The following is a 22,431-nucleotide window of genomic DNA, read 5'->3' as shown; positions in this document are numbered from 1 at the left end:
ATTGAAACACTTATCATACTATGTTGGAATTGTCTCAACAAGAGGAGAGATCAATTGCTTTGCTGCTCTTTATATTGCCAGTGCCTAGAATAGTGCCTGTCACATAGTAGACATTCAATAAATATTTGTTGAATAAATAATTAATTAATGCTAGACACTTTATGTTATATAATAGGAAAAAACACCATAATATATAGACCAATGTTTCCAAAATCAGTTAGTTTACACTTCCTTTTTAAAGCGCTGATAGGAACAAAAAAACTCAAGTGAAAATGACTCTGCTGGAAGTGTGCCATTCTAGGCACAGACCCTGGAAGAAGATGGCTCAGCACTACTTATGGATCTTGCTCCTTTGCCTGCAAACCTGTAAGTTATGACCCTTACTGATTCCTGCCTAGTTTCCTATTAAATTTTAGAGATTGTCCTTAAGGAAGACATTGAAATGTCCTTTTGATCTGTTTTAACAGAAACACCATGGGTTTCAAAAGGAATCCAACTGGATGAGGGGAGACTTAAGATCCTAATTGTTTTTCAGCTTTAGAGTTTATATTTCTGAATTTTGTCTGTGTTCAGTCTCTAAAGACCTGAGACAAACCCTTCTGCTCAGGAGAATCAGCATTTGGTAGACCCACTCAGAAAGCACAACAAAAGAATAAAAATCCAAAACTTTGAATAACTTAAAAACAGTTTCGTTTTAGCATTACAATGTGTTGTATAGTTTTTGACAGATATATATGTCCTTCCCAATTTTATTTCATTGCTCTATCAGATTATAGCGGTGCATTACTATAATTATCATTTTAAAAACTTCATCTCTAGAAGCTCCCTTTATTTTCAAAGCACATTCAGAGCGATTGTTCTGCTCTATCTTCCAAAAATTCTCTAAAACAAATGAGGAAACAGGTTATTTTCCCTATATTACAAATTCATTAGGCCTCAAAAAAATGGAGTATTTGAACTAAAAACTCTGTTTTTCTTACTTATGGCTTAACAGTAAACTATAAAGGACAGATGAATATTATTTGTTGTTAGTACAAAGAAAACTATGGAACACTAACAGTTCTGGGAGTGTTTTGTCATTGTATATATTATTTCATTAAATCTAAACAATTGCCCTGTTTATATAAATTTGACTATGTTTGGCACTTCTAAACATACTTGTATTATCTCTTACCAGCTCTGAAAGTGCACTAGCAAATTCCTGGCATGAGTTAGAAAACAGAAATCTAGTGGGTTAGGATTTCCTGAAAAGGTAGAATAAATGCACTTTCTGGTCTCTCTAGTTCTCTTGACCATTTAAAGTTGTAGCTCTTTTAATTTGATCTTCATGGAGATTGCAACCACTAGGCAAGCCAAGTTTTTGGAGTCTATGCTACTAACCCTGACATGGCAGATAGAAAATGCAAGTAGATAGGGAAAAGAGTTGGAAAGAACCTAAGTGGAAATCTAGGGATGTCCCCAATCTTCCAGAGAAGGGTGGCGTTTGCTATCACTTAATATGCAAAGCATTCTACAATTTTTATGCCTACATTCTCATGTGATCCATACTAAAACCACTGCAATAAGCAAGATAGATATTATTAATCCTATCATGCAGAAAAACATACAAATTAAGATTAAGTTAAACAATTTCACCTGAAATTTTACAACCTAAAATTGGTAAACCTGATAATGGATATTGGTTTCTCTAATCCCAAAGCTATAGTTCTTTCTGCTCCACACTTTTTCTGACCTCTTCACTCGTTAAGTTTTCAAATCCGTGATGCTCTTCAAGGCCTAACACATGCTAAAAGACGGCTGTATGATACACTTGCTTTATTTACTGAACCTGAAATTGAAGTTGTCAAATCAACTAGTAATGAATCATTCATTCATTAGCTTTGTGACGTTGGGAAATTTATATAAGCTCAATCTGTTGTTTTGACTTCAAATTGGGGAAACTTTTTTATTCCAGTAGTTGATACATACTACAGTAGGATTGTTTTGAGAATCAAAATGATAATTCATATATAACACTTGGCATAGTACCTGAATATAGTAAGTGCTTAACAAATATTAGCTAAAGCTATTGTTTTCCACACTCACTTTTCCCATAGTATTAGGAAGAGCCAGGGCTTTATTGTACAGAGATCCTGGGCATGGCTACTCTGTTTGGGATGATCCAAGGAACATGAGCAGGAGAAAAGGTGTTGGGAGTTTGAGCTCAGGTGTGGGTTGTTGGGGTTCTGGAAGAGGAAACCAGGCGTGAGATATTCATTTTGTCAGCGACCCATGAAATCAGGGGTGGAGGCTTATTTTTGTAGAAGTAAAACCAGAAGTACTTTCACATACATTTTCCTTTGCTGAATGGATCTGTTTGCCACTTAAAGGTTATTCCACAAACATTTCCTGGCAAAGGTGGTTCCTTATGTTTAGTATTGGGCTTATGAATCAACACTGATTTCATGCACTTGCCTGGAACTCAGAGCAGTTGAAGCAGTGGAGAAAGGAAGTTAGGAATCCCCCTTTTCCCTTGAAATCACTGAAATAAGAGAAGTCTGAGTGTGTGAACTCATGCCTTTCCATGTTGGAAAATTTTTCTCTAAGAACTAAGACTCAGAGGCTTATGTTCTGATCTCAACTTTCTCATCATGACTTGTGAACCCTGTTACTCTGGCTGTCCCTCCAAGTATCCTACCAGCCACTCACCTTCTAGGTTAGAAGACAGGAGAGCCAACCACGTTTGTTCCATGACCATTTTCCTCTACATGGGAAATGTTTTCTATACATGCAATTTTAATTCTTCCTTTTCACTATATCTTTCTTGCTTCAGTTTCTTCAACCCTTTCCCTTGCTCTCTTCTCCTCTCTCTCGTCAATAATAGTAATAACTAACCATTTATGGAGCAAATACTACATGTCTGGCATTACTCTAAGTAGTCTACATTTATTAATTTATTTAATCCTCACAATACCTTATGAGATGGGTACTATTAATATCTCAAGTTTACAGTTGAAAACATTGAGACACAGAAGACTGGAGGTCATTTAGCCAAAAAGTGGAGGAAGTAGGATTTGACTTTTTGTGTCTCTAGATTTAACCACTGTCTTTACCCACTGCAAAGCTGAAGGAGAATAAAATGTTGTCTTTACTATTGATTTTTACATTTGGGGATTTCTCAGTGATAATTTATTCCCAGCAAGACAGAGGTATTCAGGGAGAGACTGAGACTGTCTCTACACCCACCTGTAGAGGAGGGTGGGATTGGTGGGCAGACCTTCACCAATAACAAAAGTTTAGGCATGCCAACAAGGCAGAATATCCAAGTAAAAGACCATATCTAGACACTGTTCAAGCACCATTCACATCAATATGATTTGCTTTAACCTGAAGTACCTTCTTAAAAATAAAAAAGGGTCCAATATCAACAAGGTCTTGAGTTCTATCTAATATTGAGTACAGTCGTGGAGCATTTCAGCAGTTGATACTTAAAAGTCCAAGAAGTAGGGGCGGACAGGTGGCTCAGTTGGTTAGAGCGCGAGCTCTGGGCCAATGGGGCTGCTGGTCCAATTCCCACATGGGCCAGGGAACTGTGCCTTCCACAACTAGAATAAAGTCAATGAGTTGCCGCTCAGCTCCCAGGTGGCCAGGTGGCTCAGTTGGTTGGAGTGCTAAAGGCTCTTAAACACAAGGTGGCCGGTTTGACTCCTCGACTGTCGCAAGGGATAGTGGGCTGCATCCCCTGCAACTAACAACAGCAACTGGACCTGGAGCTGAGCTGTGTCTTCCACAACTAAGATTGAAAAGACAACAACTTGACTTGGAAAAGTCCTGGAAGTACACACTGTTCCCCAATAAAATCCTGTTCCTTTCCCCAATAAAAAATAAAATAAAATAAAATAAAATAAATAAAATAAAATAAAATAAAAATAAAATAAAATAAAAAGTCTAAGAAGTGAGTAGGCCCATCTGGATATCTGTCCATGAATAATTAAGCCCCGTCCATCATCCTGAGTGTTAGAGACAGAATTTCATGCCTGGAGAAGAGTCCTGGCAGGAGCTACTTGCCATTGGTCCAAAGTCCTTGCAGAGAAAACCTTCGAGACAAACATAAAGTCTCTGTACTAGAAAGAGTTTGAGCAGATACTCAGAAAGGGCTCAAAAGCAGAAGCCCAATCATAGAAATGGGAAAATATATTCTATACTTGAGTATCAGCTCAAAAATCCAGTTTCCAAATAGGCTGGGAAACTTGCATCCTTGTGATAACACAGGACTCTAGTAGGAGGGAGTGAAGACCCAACATGTCAGCTTGATAGTCGGAAACAGCCTTAGAGATCATGGTGACTGACAAAAAAGCCAGAGTGCCTTCACAGTAGGAACCCAAAGGTTAGTCCCTGGCCACTCAGGATACTCAAAAATTTCCTGAAACAAAACTTTCTTGTCTTGAACCTCAGAGAAGTATGAATCTGCAAGTTTGGAAGTAACTAGGCTCATTTAGGTGGAAACTGGAAAAGAAAGAGGTATGAACAATCAGTTTGGGAACTGAAGTAGTACCTACATTTTTTTGTTATACTCAATTTTTATTATATACCAAGAGAGGGAAGTAGTGATAAAAAAGTGAGTTGCCAAGATCTTATCTCTGTTTTGAGAATTAGTGGTTGTTTTGAAGAAGCAGATTCAAGTCAACCCAAATTTCAATAAAGGTGATACAATGTGTGATAAAAAAACATGGTGAATGCTTAAATTTAAAAAAAAAAAACAAAACAGATGATGTCATAGAAATGATGGCATGAGGTGAGCCTCTTGAAATCTCCCCTGGAATTTACAACAAATTGAACAGCTATTCCACAAAGGACCCCTGCACAGAACACAGGCAAGACTAAGAGATGCACAATTGAAATCATCTAAAGGTGGACAAATTGGGAGAGGGAAGTGGGAAGTGCACAGATGCAGGCCATGCAGGTGCATGAAGCAGACTGAGCTTGGAGCTCCAAGCTCCCTTCATTCTCGAGCTACCACAGTGACTGGAGAGGGAAGAATTCAGAATGCTAGCACTCCCCTTATGGCCCACAGTCCCACCTGAGCGATCAGCATATAATACAACTTAACCTAATGCGCTCACGGCAGAGACCTCAGAGCAAAGACTGAGGGAAGAAGGGTGAAAACCGAGGTTGTCAAGCTTATGGAAGCTTAGGCACAGAGCTAAGATGGAAGCCTTAGGTACAGAGCCCAGCCAACCCCTCTCTACCTCCTTCACCCTCCCACTGCTAAAAGCAGAATGGTAGCACTGTCACATCAAAAGAACAGAATATTTCCAGTTCTGAGAACTGCAGCATGCAGCCAGACTCACAGCCCAACTAGTTCTGGTGAAGGGCAGGGAGTCCTGGGTGCAGCACAGGCTGTGCTGGTAGTTGCTGCCATTGCTCACAACCCCACCCTGTTCGCACCCCCACATATCTGGGCAGATCCCTGCTGGACTAAACAGAGCCACTGAAACACACAGGCTCTGGATCTGGTGCAGGAAGAGCTTTGGAATTTCAGAAGCTTTCCACATCCCCCAACGGAGGCAGTGCCCTGAGTCCCAGGCATCCTGCTCACAGAGAAGAAGCCCACTTTCCATGGAATGCTCCCATTGTGTGAGAAGCTGGAACAGTGCAGAGAAAATGTAACGCTACAGCATGAGAGAGAATTAAAGGCTGCAGTTGAAAAGAAAATAAAGTATTCTACCAACACCTACAGGCAAGCAAAGGATAAACCTCTTCCTACCAACCTGTTGCAGAACCCACTCCTGTGGATGCCTAGGAAAAGAAATAATAATTTACTAACTGACATGAATAACCAAGGTAACAAGGCAACTAAGAAAGAAAATGAAAACTCTCCAGAAAATGAACTTAAAGACATGGAAATATGTGACTTAATGACAGGAGAATTCAAGATTGCAGTTCTGAAAAACCTCAACAAGATACAAGAAAAAACACACAAGCAGGTTAATGAACTCAGAAACACAATCAAAGAACATTTCACCAAAACGAACATTTCACCAAAGGGTATGAAAATTTAAAAAAGAACCAAATAAAATTTCTGAAGATTAAATACTCAAATAAAGAAATGAAGAATGAAATAGTCAACTTAAGTAATAGAGCTGACCAGATGGAGGAAAGAATCCTTGACATCGAAGATAGAAATCTGTAAATGACACAGATGAAAGAAGAGAGAGACTTGAGAGTTAAAAGAAATAAAAGAACTCTACAAGAACATTCTAATTCTATCAAAAAGAGCAATATAAGAATAATGGACATACCAGAAAGAGAACAGAGAGAAGGGAACAGAGAGTATATTCAAACAATAACCAATGAAAACGTCCTAAACATGTGAAAAGAACTGGATCCTCGAATCCAAGAAGCAAATAGAACACCTAATTATCTCAACCCCAACAGGCCTTCTCCAAGGCACATTGTATTGAAGCTGTCAAAATTACCAACAAAGAAAGAATCCTCAAAGCAGCCAGGGAAAAGAAGACGGTAACCTACAAAGGAAAACCCATTATGTTATTATCAGACTTTTCAGCAGAAACTCTACAAGCCAGGAGGGAGTGGACTCAAATATTCAAACAATTGAAAGACAGAATATTTTTTTCTTTTATTTTTTCTTTTATTTTATTTTTTTTTAATTTATTTATTGGGGTGACAATTGTTAATGAAATTACATAATTTCAGGTGTACAATTATGTATTACATCATCTATAAATCCCATTGTGTGTTCACCACCCAGAGTCAGTTCTCCTTCCATCACCATATATTTGATCCCCCTTACCCTCATCTCCCTCCCCCCACCCCCTTTACCCTCCGGTAACCACTAAACTATTGTCTGTGTCTATGAGTTTTTGTTTCTCATTTGTTTGTCTTGTTTTTGGTTTACATACCACATATCAGTGAAATCATAGGGTTCTCTGCTTTTTCTGTCTGACTTATTTCACTTAGCATTATACTCTCAAGATCCATCCATGTTGTCACAAATGCTCCTATATCATCTTTCCTTAACGCCGAATAGTATTCCATTGTGTATATGTACCACAACTTCTTTATCCATTCATCTATCGAAGGACATTTTGGTTGTTTCCATGTCTTGGCCACCGTAAACAAAGCTGCAATGAACATTGGAGCACCCGTGAAAGACAGAAATTATGAGCCAAGAATAATACATCCAGCAAAGATATTCTTTAGATATGAAAGAAGAATAAAGACTTTTCCAGACATTCAGAAGCTGAGGGAATTTTCTAACACACAACCTGCACTACAAGAAGTACTGGAGGAGGCTGTTTGATTAGCATAAATAGGGATAATTTGTGACAACAAAAACATAAAATGTCTGAACCAGCATAAGGGAATGGAGAAACTAAGCATGCTGAAGAAAATGGAATACTCTAAATATGAAACTTTCTTTTAAATAAACTTAAGGTAGCCACTCAAAAAAAAATCCAGAAATGAAATGTAAAACATAATTAAAGAACAGAGGGAAAAACCATAGAATACCACCACACTGAAAAAATAGACAGCAACGAAAAGGCAAAGAAACAATGGAAACACAGTCCTACCGGAAAACCAAAGATGGAATGATAGGAAATCCTCCTATATCAACAATCACCCTAAATGTAAATGAACTAAACTCACCAGTAAAAAGGCACAGAGTAGAAGATTGTACTGAAAAACTAAACCCAACCATATGCTGCCTCCAGGAGACACATATCAGCTACAAGGACAAATATAGACTTAAAGTATAAGGGTGGAAACTGACATTCCCAGCAAATGGTATCCAGAGAAAATCAGATGTAGTCATATTGATATCAGATGAAACAGACTTCAGTATAAAAAAGGTAACAGAGACAAAGATGGACATTTCATAATGGCAAAGGCGACTATACAACAAGAAGACATAACAGTCATCAATATTTATGCCCCCAATCAGGGAACACTGAAATATGCCAACAACTGCTAACAGAACTAAAGGGAGAAATTGACCAAAATGCAGTTATACTAGGAGACCTAAATACATCATTGACAGCTATGGACAGATCATCCAAACAGAAAATAAATTTTAAAAATATCAGCCCTAAATGACACATTTGATGAAATAAACATAATTGACATCTATAGAGCACTTCATCCTAGAACATAAGACTATGCATTTTTTTTCTAGTGTACATGGAACATTCTAAGGATACACCATATACTGGGACATAAAACTAGCTTCAGCAAATTTAAGAAGATTGTAATCATCCGAAGCATACTCTCTAATCACAAGGTTTTATAATTGGATATCAACTGCAAATATAAAACGGGAAAAACCACAACTATGTGGAGATTAAATAAAATACTTTTAAGGAAAAAATGGGTCAACATAGAAATAAAAAGAGAAATCAAAAAATACGTAGAAACAAATGAAAATGAAAATACATCCTACCAAAGTGTTTGAGATGCAGCAAAAGCAGTTTTAAGAGGAAATTTATATCATTACAGGTCTACCTCAAGAAACAAGAAAAATTTCAGATAAACAACCTCACATTACACCTTAAAGAACTAGAAAAAGAACAAATGAAACCGAAAGTCAACAGAAGGAAGGAAATAATAAAACTCAGAGCAGAGCTGAACTAAATGAAATAGAGAACAAAAAGACTATAGAAAAAAATTAATGTGACAAAGAGCTGGTTCTTTGAAAAGATTAATAAAATTCACAAACTCTTGGCAAGACTCGCTAAGATAAAAAGAGAAAAGACACAAATAAAACAAAATCAGAAATGAAAGAGGGGAAGATATCACAGATGCCACAAAAATACAAAGGATTATCTAAGAATACAATGAAAGACTATATGCCACAAAATTTAATAACCTAGAAGAAATAGACAAGTTCTTAGAAACATATAGCCTTCCTAGGCTGAACCATGAAGAACTGGAAAATCTGAATAGACCAATCACCAGTAATGAAATTGAATCAGTCATCCAAAACCTTCCCAAAAGCAAAAGTTTGGGACCAGATGGCTTCACTAATGAATTCTACCAAACCATCAAAGAGGATCTAATACCAATTCTGCTCAAACTCTTCCAAAAAATTGAAGAAGAGACAGTACTCCCTAACTCATTTTATGAGGCCAACATTACCCTGATACCAAAACCTGGTAAGGACAACACAAAAAAAGAAAACTACAGACCAATATCTCTGATGAATACAGATGCAAAAATCTTAAACAAAATTCTAACAAATCGAATATAACATTGCGTTAAAAAGAATTTACATGAGGACCAAGTGGGCACAAGCATGTTTCAACGTCCGCAAATCCATCAATGTGATACATCACATAAACAAAATAAAGGACAAAAATCATAGGATTATATCAATAGATACAGAAAAAGTGTTTGACAAGATACACTATCCATTTATGATTAAAACACTTAATGAAATAGGTATAGAAGGAAAATAACTTAACATAATAAAGGTCATCTATGAAAAGCCCTCAGCTAATCTCATAATTAATGGTGAAAAACTGAAGCCCTTTGCTCTACGTTCAGGAACATGACAAGGCTGTCCCCTATCACCTATGTTTTTCAACATAGTGTTGGAAGTCCTCGCCAGAGCAATCAGGCAAGAGAAAAAAATAAAAGGCATCCAAATTGGGAATGAAGAAGTTAAATTATCACTCTTTGCAGATGGCATGATGCTATATATAGAAAACCCTAAAGACTCCACCAAAAAGCTATTAGAAACAATAAACGAATACAATAAAGTTGCTGGCTACAAAATCAAAATACAAAAGTCCATTGCATTCCTATATACTAACAATGAAATCTCAGAAAAGAAATAAACAAACAATTCCTTTTGCAACTGCAACAAAAAGAATACCTAGGAATAAACTTAACCAAGGATGTGAAAGACCTATATGCTGAAAACTATCAGACATTTAAAAGAAATTGAAGAAGACACAAAGAAATGGAAAGATATTCTGTGCTCATGGATTGGAAGAATCAACATAGTTAAAATGGCCATATTACCCAAAGAAATATACAGATTTAATGCAATCCCCATCAAAATCCCAATGGCATTTTTTAAAGAAATAGAACAAAAAAAAACGCCACATTTTTATGGAACCATAAAAGACCCCAAATAGCCAAAGCAATCCTAAGAAAAAAGAACAATGCTGGAGGTATCACACTCCCTGACTTTAGCTTGTACTACAGGGCAGCAATAATCAAAACAGTATGATATTGGCAGAAAAATAGACACACAGACCAATGGAACAGAATTGAGAACCCAGAAATAAACCCACATAAATATGGACAGATAATTTTTGACAAAGAAGCCAAAAACATACAATGGAAAAAAGACAGCCTCTTCAATAAATGGTGCTGGGAGAATTGGAAAGCCACGTGCAAAAGAATGAAACTAGACTGCTATCTGTCACCATGTACCAAAATTAATTCAAAATGGATCAAAGACTTAAGCATAAGACCTGAAACAATAAATTACATAGAAGAAAACATAGGTATTAAACTTATGGACCTTGAGTTCAAAGAGCATTTTATGAATTTGACTCCAAAGGCAAGGGTAATAAAAGCTAAAATAAATGAATGGGACTATATCAAACTTAAAAGCTTCTGCACACCAAAATAAAACCAAAAAGCCCATCAACAAAATAAAAAGGCAACCAACCAAATGGGAGAAGATTTTTGCAAACAACACCTCCAATAAGGGGCTAATATCCAAAATATATAAGGAATTCATAAAACTCAATAACAAAAAAATAACAGTCCAATTAAAAAATGGGCAGAGGACCTGAAGAGACATTTCTCCAAAGAGGACATACAAATGGCAAATAGACATATGAAAAAATGCTCAACATCACTCACTAATCATCAGAGAAATGCAAATAAAATCACAATGAGAGATCACCTCACCACAGTCAGAATGGCTATCATCAACAAGACAAATAGCAACAAGTGTTGGAGAGGCTGTGGAGAAAAAGGAATCCTCATACACTGTTGGTGGGAATGCAGACTGGTGCAGCCGTTATGGAAGGCAGTGTGGAGGTTCCTCAAAAAATTACGAATTGAATTACCATATGACCCAGCAATCCCTCTCCTGGGTATCTACCCAAAAAATCTGAAAACATTTATCCATAAAGACAAGTGTGCTCAAATGTTCATTGCAGCTTTATTTATGGTGGCCAAGACATGCAAACAACCAAAGTGTCTTTTGATAGATGAATGGATAAAGTAGTTGTGGTATATATATACACTATGGAATACTATTCTGCTATAAGAAAAGATGAAATAGTATCATTTGCGACAACATGAATGGAGTTTGAGATTATAATGCTAAGCAAAATAAATCAAACAGAAAAAGTCAAGAACCATGTGATCTCACTGATATGTGGTATATAAAACTGAAAACAACAAAAGAACAAGACAAACAAATGAAGATACAAAAACTCATAGACACAGTGGTTACCAGAGATTAAGGGGGAGGGGAGTGGTAGATGAGGGTAAAGGGGTCAAATATATGGTGATGGGAAGAGAACTGACTCGGCAATGAACACGCAATGTGATATATATAGATGATGTGTTACAGAATTGTACACCTGAAATCTATGTAACTTTACTAACAATTGTTACCCCAATAAACTTTAATTTAAAAAAATTATTACACTAAAAGACACATTGCTATTAATCTCCCTCAGTATACTCCCCTTGCTTCGATCACACTTATCCTATCATTTTTGTCAGTTTCTGAAGCAGTTTTGGAAGTCCTCTTTCATGAGTGTCTTTGGTTGCACTATCATGGCTGCCTTGATGTACTGAATCATTTTGACATTAGGGAAGAGCCAGAAGTCGCACAGTGCCAGATCTAGTGAATAAGGTGGATGTGGACACACTGGAATATTTTTATTTGACAGAAATTGACATACCAGAAGCAACACATGACACAGAGCATTGTCATGATGATGGATGAAACAATTCGCCCATTTCATATTAATGTGTTGTTCGTGATCCATGATTTATGGCACACTTTAAAACACACTTTTGCTCAACCATGGCTCATACCCAACTGACTACACTGAACAAATTGAAACTTGTCACACACTGTTACTAAGGTTTGATTCCTCGATTCCTGCCTTTTCATTGGATGGCACTTGGCAGCAGCATTTACCACATTTTGAGACCACAGTGGTTAACATTCACTGTATTGTTTGATCACACCGCATATAAAGTTAAAAATGTAGCAGAATATACTATTGTATGGGGGTGGTAGTTTTCGTTCCTTAAAACCTCATGACCAAAGACTTTCCAGCCTCGTGGAGAATGAGGCTGGAAAACCAGCTACTCAACCTTTTGCTTTTTTTTCTCTCCGTTTCCCTTCACTCAGTATGGCTGGTTATAAACAACTCTTTTGAGTGCCACAGGATGCAGCTATCTTCCAGGCCTGCAACTCAGGGAGGTTCCATCATTATTTATTGATTTAGGAGGCAGTGGCTAAGATAAGAGGAGGGGAAGGTTAGCTAGTGCCATCCCCCCATAAAAAACAACAATAACAAAATACTTAGAGGATCCTTTAAAAAGGAGAGGGTTTAGGTAGCTGTTAAGCAACAATACACTCTTCCTCATATCCACTCTCATTAATAGATATACGTTGACATTCTTTAACATTTCCTCAATATTTCAACTCTTCTTTGTCCCTTAAGAATTGCTTGGGAGTATGATTTTAATCTCTGTAACAGTGCTTCTTTGTTTTATACAACAGGTACATAGAGTGTCTAGTATATGCCAGGCACTTTTCTAACAGTTTTATAAATATTAATTCATTGAATTTTCAAACACTTCTATGAGGTAAGTGCTCCTGTTAGCTTCATTTTAAAGCTGATGAAACTGACGCAGAGAGGTTGCTAACTTTCCCAAGGTCTTGTGGCTAATACATGACAGGGCCAGGATTAAACTCAGGTAATATGACTCTTTATCACTAAGCCATGGAGCCTCACACGGGAGCAGACAGAGGGTGATCCTCATGGCAAGACCCTCTATGGGGTCTCTAGATTCTTCTCCATTGGTATACACATTTGAGAGCACTTTCACTTCATTTCATCCTCATAACTCATCAAGTGAAAGGGCACATATTTTTTATTTAATTTACCAACTAGAATCCTGAGACAGCAGGTAGGTGATTTATTCATGTCATTTAGCAAGTTGGTAACAAAGACTTAACTAGAATATGTTTCTTGATCCTTAGTTCAGGACCCACATTCTGAATCCCCATCTTGTGTACCTATGCAAAAAACAAACTTTTTTGCAAATAGCATGAGAATATTGAATGGAAAGAAGTTACATTTAGCCAACTGTTTCTTCTTGTAAATCAGATCATAGCCTGAACTTTCCACAAGATACAGGGACCCGTAAACAGTTCTTTCTTGCGCTCACTCTTTCTCATGCTCTGAGTTTTTCTGCCTTGCTTTTTGTTGCTAGAAAAAGTTAATTGGAGAAAAAGCTGATCAAAATGGCGGTGGGAGGTGAGCCTCTGTAAAGCTCCCCAGGAATTTACAACTAATCAAATAACAATAACTCCAAAAAGGACTCCCTGCACAGCAGACAGGGAAGACGAAGAAGCCCACCACTGAATTCACCTAAAGATGGGAGAATCACGGGAGCGGGGAGGAAGGAAGGGAAAAGTGCGGAGACGGAGCCACACGGACACAGGACGCAGACCTAGCTCAGTGCTCCGAACTCACTGCATCCCGGAACTACCACAGCTGTGGGAGAAGGAAGAACTCGGACTGCTAGGGCTCCGCTTACGGCCCACAGGGCTGAGGGGGCAGCATATAACACGGCTAAACCCAACACTCACGGCAGAGAACTCAAAGAAAAGACTGAGGGAAGAAGGCTGAAAATGGTGGTTTAAGCCCTCACTGCTGAGCAGAGGACGAAAGCCTTGGGCACTGAGACTAGCTGCCCCCTCCCGACCCTCCCAGAGCTCACCCCGCCCCCACCTGCCCAGTGCTAGAAGCAGAACAGTAGCAGTGTCAGATCAAAAGAACAGAATATTTGCTGTTCTGAGAACTGTGGACTGCAGACACAGATTAGCAACCCAACTAGTTCCGGCAAAGGGGAGGGAGCTGTGGAAGTGGGACCAGCTGTGGTGGTGGTCGCCGCCATTGCTCTGGGCCATCTCTCACAACTCACCCCGCCCCTAAGCCCACCTATCTGGGCGGATCCCTGCAGTAGTAAACAGAACTGCTGAAACATACGGGCTCTGAATCTGGTGCAGAAAGAGCTTTGGAACTTCAAAAGCTCTACGCATCGCCACATGGACCTGGTGCCCTATGACCCAGGCGAACTGTTAACAGAGGAGAAGCACATTCCCCAGGGAATCCTCTCATTGTGTGAGAAACTGGAATAGTGCAAAGAAAACATAGCACTACTGTGTGAGAGAGGAAAAAAAAGGTTGCAGTCGGAGAGAAAATAAAACATTCTACCAACAAATATTGGAAAACAAAAGAAAGACCTCTTCCTATCAACCTGTTGCAGAAGGCAGTCCTGTAGATGTCTAAGAAGAGAAATAACAAATCAATAATTGCCATGAATAACCAAGGCAACAAGACAGCTCAGAAAGAAAGTCAAAAGTCTCCAGAAAAGGAACTTAAAGATACGGAAATATGTGACTTAAATGACAGAGAATTCAAGATGGAAGTTCTGAAAAAAACTCAACAAGATGCAAGAAAACACAGAAAGGCAATTTAATGAACTCAGAAACGCAATCAAAGAATAACATGAGCATTTTACGAAAGAGATTGAAATTTTTAAAAAGAACCAAATGGAATTTCTGGAGATTAAAAAATCAATAGAAGAAATTAAGAATGAAATAACCAGCTTAGGTAGTAGAGTTGACCAGATGGAGGAAAGAATCAGTGATATCGAAGATAGGAACCTGGAAATTCTACCTGGACAGAAACAGATGGAAGAAGAAAGAGACTTGAGACTTAAAAGAAATGAAATAACTCTACAAGAATTTTCTGACTCTATCAGAAAGATCAATATAAGAATAATGGGCATACCACAAGGAGAAGAAAGAGGGAAGGGAACAGAGAATATATTCAAACAAATTGTCCATGAGAACTTCCCAAACTTGTGGATAGAACTGGATCCTCGAATACAAAAAGCAAATAGAACACCTAATTACCTCAATCCCAACAGGCCTTCTCCAAGGCACATTGTATTGAAGCTGTCTAAAATCAACGACAAAGAAAGAATCCTCAAGGCAGCCAGGGAAAAGAAGACGGTAACCTACAAAGGAAAGCCCATTAGATTATCATCAGATTTTTCAGCAGAAACTCTACAAGCCAGAAGAGAGTGGAACCCAATATTCAAAGTATTGAAAGAGAGAAATTATGAGCCAAGAATAATATATCCAGCAAAGATATCCTTTAGATATGAAGGAGGAATAAAGACCTTTCCAGACATATAGAAGCTGAGGGAATTTTCTAATACACGACCTGCACTACAAGAAATACTAAAGGAAGCTATTCGACCACCATCAACAGGGACAATGTGTGGAAACCAAAACATAAAATGGGGGAGAGTAAAGGCCTGAACTGGAATATGTCAATGGAGAAAGTAAGCGTCCTGAAGAAATGCTCTAAATATCAAACTATCTTTTACATAAACTGAAGGGTAACCACTCAAAACAAATCCAGATATGAAATATATACTGTAATAAAAAAAGAAACACAGGGAAACATCATAGAATACCACCACACAGAAATAACAGACAACAACAAAATGGCAAAGAAACAATGGAGACACAGCCTTACCAGAAAACTAAAGATAGAATGACAAGAAATCCTCACATAACAAAAATCACCCTAATTATAAATGGACTGAACTCACCAATAAAAAGGCACAGAGTAGCAGATTGGATCAAAAAACTAAATCCAACCATATGCTGTCTCCAAGAGACACATCTCAGCTACAAGGGCAAGCATAGACTCAAAGTAAAAAGGTGGAAATTGACACTCCAAGCAAATGGTACCCAGAGAAAAGCATGTGTATCCATAATGATATCAGATGAAACAGACTTCAGGGTGAAAAAGGTAACAAGAGACAAAGATGGACATTTCATAATGGTAAAGGGGACTATACTACAAGAAGACATAACAGTCATCAATATTTATGCCCCCAATCAGGGAGCACCAAAATATACCAAGCAACTACTAACAGAGCTAAAGGGTGAAATTGACCAAAAAACAATTATACTGGGAGACTAAAATACATCATTGATAGCTGTGGATAGATCATCCAAACAGAAAACAAATAATGAAATAGCAGCCCTAAATGACACATTAGATGAAATGGACATAATGGACATATATAGAGCACGTCATCCTAAAACATCAGACTATACATTCTTTTCAAGTGTACCTGGAACATTCTCAAGGATAGACCATATATTGGGACATAAAATCAGCCTCAGCAAATTTAAGAAGATTGAAATCATACCAAGCATATTCTCTGATTACAAGGCCTTGAAATTGGATATCAACTGCGAAAAGAAGGCAGGAAACAACACAATTACATGGAGATTAAACAACATACTTTTAAGGAACGAATGGGTCAAACAAGAAATTAGAGGAGAGATCAAAAGATACATAGAAACAAATGACAATGAAAATACATCCTACCAAAATTTGGGATGCAGCGAAAGCAGTTTTAAGAGGGAAATTTATGTCATTATAGGCCTATCTTAAGAAACAAGAAAAATCCCAAATAAATGACCTCATGTTACACCTTAAAGATCTAGAAAAAGAAGAACAAGTGAAACCCAAGGTCAGCAGAAGAAAGGAAATAACAAAAATCAGAGCAGAACTAAATGAAACAGAGAACAAAAAGACTATAGAAAAAATTAATCTGACAAAGAGCTGGTTCTTTGAAAAGATTAACGAAATCGACAAACCATTGGCTAGACTCACTAAGATAAAAAGAGAGAAGACACTAATTAACAAAATCAGAAATAAAAAAGGGGAAGTTATCACGGACACCACAGAAATACAAAGGATCATGCAAGAATACTATGAAGGACTATATGCCACCAATTCAATAACCTAGAATAAATGGACAAGTTCTTAGAAACATATAGCCTTCCAAGGCTGAACCATGAAAAACTGGAAAATCTAAACAGACCGATCACCAGTAACGAAATTGAATCAGTCATCCAAAACCTTCCCAAAAGCAAAAGTTTGGGACCAGATGGCTTCAGTAGTGAATTCTACCAAACCTTCAAACAGGATCTAATACCAATCCTGCTCAAACTCTTCCAAAAAATTGAAGAAGAGACAGTACTCCCTAACTCATTTTATGAGGCCAACATTACCCTGATACCAAAACCTGGTAAGGACGACACAAAAAAAAAAACTACAGACCAATATCTCTGATGAATACAGATGCAAAAATCCTAAACAAAATTCTAGCAAATCGAGTACAACAATGCATTAAAGAGATTATTCATCACAACCAAGTGGGGTTCATCCCTGGGGCACAAGGATGGTTCAACAAATGCAAATCCATCAATGTGATACATCACATAAACAAAATTAAGGACAAAAATCATATGCTTATATCAATTGATGCAGAAAAAACATTTGACAAGATACAACATCCATTTATGATTAAAACACTTAATAAAATAGGTATAGAAGGAAAATACCTTACAATAATAAAGGCCATATATTACAAGTCCTCAGCTAATGTCATAATTAACAGTGAAAAACTGAAGCCCTTTGCTCTACGTTCAGGAACACACAGGGCTGTCCCCTATCACCTGCTTTTCAACATAGTGTTGGAAGTCCTTGCCAGAGCAATGAGGCAAGAGAAAGAAATAAAAGGCATCCAAATTGGGAATGAAGAAGTTCAATTGTCACTTTATGCAGATGACATGATGCAATATATGGAAAACCCTAAGACTCCACCAAAAAGCTGCTAGAAACAATCAACAAATACAGTACAGTTGCTGGCTACAAAATCAACGTACAAAAGTCCATTGCATTCCTATATACTAACAATGAAATCTCAGATAAAGAACTACAAAAGACAATTCCCTTTGCAATTGCAGCAAAAAGAACAAAATACCTAGGAATAAACTTAAACAAGTCTGTGAAGGATTTATATGCTGAAAACTATAAGACATTTTTGAAAGAAATTGAAGAAGACACAAAGAAATGGAAAGACATTCCGAGCTCATGGATTGGAAGAATCAACATAGTTAAAATGGCCATATTACCCAAAACAATATACAGATTTAATGCAATCCTCATCAAAATCCCAATGGCAATTTTTAAAGAAATAGAACAAAAAATCATCAGATTTGTTTGGAACCACAAAAGACCCTTAATAGCCAAAACAATCTTAAGAATAAGAACAATACTGGAGGTATCTCACTCCCTGACTTTAGCTTGTACTACAGGGCTACAGTAATCAAAACAGCATGGTATTGGCAGAAAAACAGACACATAGACCAATGGAATAGAATTGAGAACCCAGAAATAAAACCACATAAATATGGACAGATAATTTTTTACAAAGAAGCTAAACACATACAATGGAAGAAAGACAACCTCTTCAATAAATGGTGCTGGGAGAATTGGATAGACATGTGCAAAAGAATGAAACTGGACTGCTATCTGTCACTATCTACCAAAATTAATTCAAAATGGATCAAAGACTTAAGCATAAGACCTGACACAATAAACTGCATAGAAGAAAACATAGGTACTAAAACTTATGGACCCTGGGTTCAAAGAGCATTTTATGAATTTGACTCCAAAGGCAACGAAAGTAAAAGCTAAAATACATGAATGGGATTATATGAAACTTAAAAGCTTCTTCACAGCAAAAGAAACCATCGATAAAATAAAGAGGCAACCAACTGAATGGGAGAAGATTTTTGCAAACAGTGCCTCCGATAAGGGTCTAATATCCAAAATATACAAGGAACTCATGAAGCTCAACAATAAAAAAACAAAGAACCTAATTGAAAAATGGGCAGAGGACCTGAAGAGACATTTCTCCAAAGAGGACACACAAATGGCAAATAGACATATGAAAAAATGCTCAACATCACTAATCATCAGAGAAATGCAAATAAAAAACACAATGAGATATCACCTCACCCCAGTCAGAATGGCTGTCATCAACAAAACAAATAGTCACAAGTGTTGGAGAGGCTGTGGAGAAAAAGGAACCCTCATACACTGTTGGTGGGAATGCAGACTGGTGCAGCCATTATGGAAGGCAGTGTGGAGGTTCATCAAAAAATTACGAATTGAATTACCATATGACCCAGCAATCCCTCTCCTGGGTATCTACCCAAAAAATTTGAAAACGTTTATACATAAAGACAGGTGTGCTCCAATGTTCATTGCAGCTTTGTTTACAGTGGCCAAGACATGGAAAAAACCAAAATGTCCTTCGATAGATGAATGGATAAAGAAGATTGTGGTATATATACACAATGGAATACTATTCGGCGGTAAGAAAAGATGAAATAGGAACATTTGTGACAACTTGGATGGTTCTTGAGAGTATAATGCTAAGCGAAATAAGTCAGACAGAAAAAGTAGAGAACCCTATGATTTCACTAATATGTGGTGTATCAACCAAAACAACAAAAGAACAAGACAAACAAATGAGAAACAAAAGCTCATAGACACAGACAATAGGTTAGTGGTTACCAGAGGGTAAGGGGGATGGGGGGAGGGAGATAAGGGTAAAGGGGATCAAATATATGGTGATGGAAGGAGAATTGACTCTGGGTGGTGAACACACAATGGGATTTATAGATGATGTAATACAGAATTGTACACCTGAAATCTATGTAATTTCACTAACAATTGTCACCCCAATAAATTTTTTTTAAAAAAAGGTAATTGGGTCAGCAGCCAGTAAAGTATTCATTTTTTCAACAAACATTTAATAGTCATCTACTCAGTTGCGAGGGAAATGGTAGTGACAAAAACAAAGAGTCTTCATTCATGGTCATTATATTCTAGTGGGGTGGGGGCTGTGGAAGACGATAAATAGATACATACATACAATGCTTTCATAGTGATGCTATGAGGAAAAATAAAGTAAAGCAAGGCAATAGAGAGTGATGGGAGGGGATGGCTACTTCAAACATGGTGATCAGAAAACCTCCCTACGATGAGATGACATGGGAGCAGAGTTTCACAGTAAAGGAGTGCTGGAAAGAGTGTTGTTGAAAAGGAGAACAGCAAATGCGAAATCTCTAAGACAACAGCCAAGTGTTTCTCGCCTGTTTGAAGAAGGAGGAAGCCAGTGTGGTTAGAGTGAGGGAGGGAGACAGGGTAGGAGATGAAAGAGCAAGGGAGGGGCCAGAACAAGTAGGGCTTTAAATGATGATGGCAAAGAGTATGAAAAGAGACTAGGGAGCTCCCCATAACTCCAAGTGGACATTGTCTTTGTTTTTAATAGAATCTAAAGAGAACTATGAGGTTTTAGGTCTAATTGCCCTCTTCATTGTCATAAATGTTTTATATTTCAAAATATTTTTAAATTCTACCCAATACTTCTTTAGTAAGTTCCTCCTGCTCAACTCTGAAGAATTTCTCTCTCAGTTAAAGTCCTCCTACCCCATTAATATTTCTAACCCAGAGAAAGTTTCTGATTTTTTCCCCAAATACCTTTCTTTTTCTCATAATTTCTATTGCCTTCTTCCAGTTAGTGGTTTTTGCCAGCTACTTTTTCATGAAATGAACATTTGTAAAGTCCATCCATACACATGGATTCATTAAGGGAAACAGGAGTTACTATCTAATGCACAGAAAGGCATATTAGGCTGGAAAAGATGCCAACTTTCCTTCCAGGACGGGAAGGCCACCTCCAATAAACAGCTTGTCCACAGTGCTCTCTGTCCAAGCTGGTGTCATCCTTCCCCTTGGGTTCCCTCTCACCATAACTATCTAGGGGGCATAATGAAGGTATTTTTCTATTTATGCCCACACCCTAGGGTTCCATTCTTTTTTTGCCTTTGCTTCTCTTCAAGAAGCATTGCCTTTCTCCTAACCTTCCCTTCTGTGTTCTGGCATATGACAGGAAACTACACTCACTGAGAGATGCTATAAATGTGGGTCACCTCTTCTTCACTGAGCTCTCAAGGCTGCTCAGCAATCCTTTCATTCCCTTAATCAATCTTGGGTAGACTCCCTAGGGTGTTCCTTACAGTAACATTTCCTCAAAATTTGTACATTCATCAAATAATAATAGTAACTACCATTTGTATGTGTCAGGCATTTTGCTAAGTGCCTTATCTTCTTAACTGTAGTAATAGTTATCCATATTTTAGAGGTGAGGAACTTGAGGATCACAGAATGGTAATAATTTTCTCAAGATAATGCAACTAGGTTCAAAACCTGTGCTCCTAATCTTTTTACTTCCTAGCTAGTCCCACCCTGGCCTCTTTACACTTGTCAGATAGTCTCACCTCCTACATTGCTAAAGAGATGAAGGCCATCAAGCATAAGTGTCTTCTATTTTATCCACTCTATTATAAAGTGTCCACTATGTATCAAACACCTCTGTCTGTGTTCACAACAATCTATGAGGCAGGCACTATCATATCCCATCTTGTAGTAAAGTGAGACGAAGTCTCAGTAAATGGCAGGGACTGAGCCTGGCTCAAATCTGTGTTCTCTTCACCTCACCAAGAAGACCCTTCTTCTATTTCCACCTCCAATACCACCTCAAAACAGTCTTATCTTTTCACTCATCCTTTCCTTTTTCCCTTCCACTTCAGAAGAAGGTATGACCCTACCTGATTGGAAACCTATGCATATACCCTCCACTGCCCATTTACCTTCCATCTTTAGTTCCATAACAGGTATTTAGTGGCCTTTGTATAATGCACAGAGCTGGATCTGGGGATTTGAAGGTAATCTCCCTGAACTCAACTCATTCACAGTGCCCAGAAACAGACACACGGGTTCATAACTAGCACACAATTTGGCAAGTACTACGAGAAAGAAACACAGAGTTGCAGAGAGCCCATGAGTAGGAGCAACTAACCTAAGACAGGGCCAACCAGGGAAATCTCTATCTGCTGTCCCTTCATACCACCCTTCCCCACCAGTCTCTTCTATTTTGAAAAAAAAATCAAATAAATTAATTTTACTTGACTCTCTTGCTACTGTTCTATATGATCACCTGTCTTTCACTGTCAAGCTTCTTCACTTTCTTACCACCTATTCTTTCCTCAACCCTCTACACCCTGGCCTCCATTTGAATCATCTTACTTGCACTGTACTTTCAAAGGCCATCAATAACCTCCTAATAAACAAATCTAGGGGCCATTTTCAATCTTTATCCCACTTGAACACTCTGAATCAATTAGAAATCAGTAATAACCCC

General features: G+C 37.8%; 1 protein-coding gene across 1 annotated transcript in view; it reads left to right on the top strand.

The window, feature by feature from the left end:
• Positions 1 to 306: 306 nt before the first annotated feature.
• CD84 (CD84 molecule) overlaps positions 307 to 22,431 on the top strand; it is a 65,004-nt gene continuing 42,879 nt past the window's right edge. Inside the window, exon 1 of the mRNA XM_081026555.1 lies at positions 307 to 366. Coding sequence (XP_080882681.1) covers positions 321 to 366 — 46 coding nt within the window. The 5' untranslated portion in view covers positions 307 to 320. The remainder of the gene's footprint in view (positions 367 to 22,431) is intronic.

This window comes from Rhinolophus hipposideros, assembly GCF_964194185.1.
Source record: "Rhinolophus hipposideros genome assembly, chromosome: 19".
Taxonomy (NCBI): domain Eukaryota; kingdom Metazoa; phylum Chordata; class Mammalia; order Chiroptera; family Rhinolophidae; genus Rhinolophus; species Rhinolophus hipposideros.
Note: the sequence above shows the minus strand (reverse complement) of the source record. Positions and strands in the feature narration are given on the sequence as shown.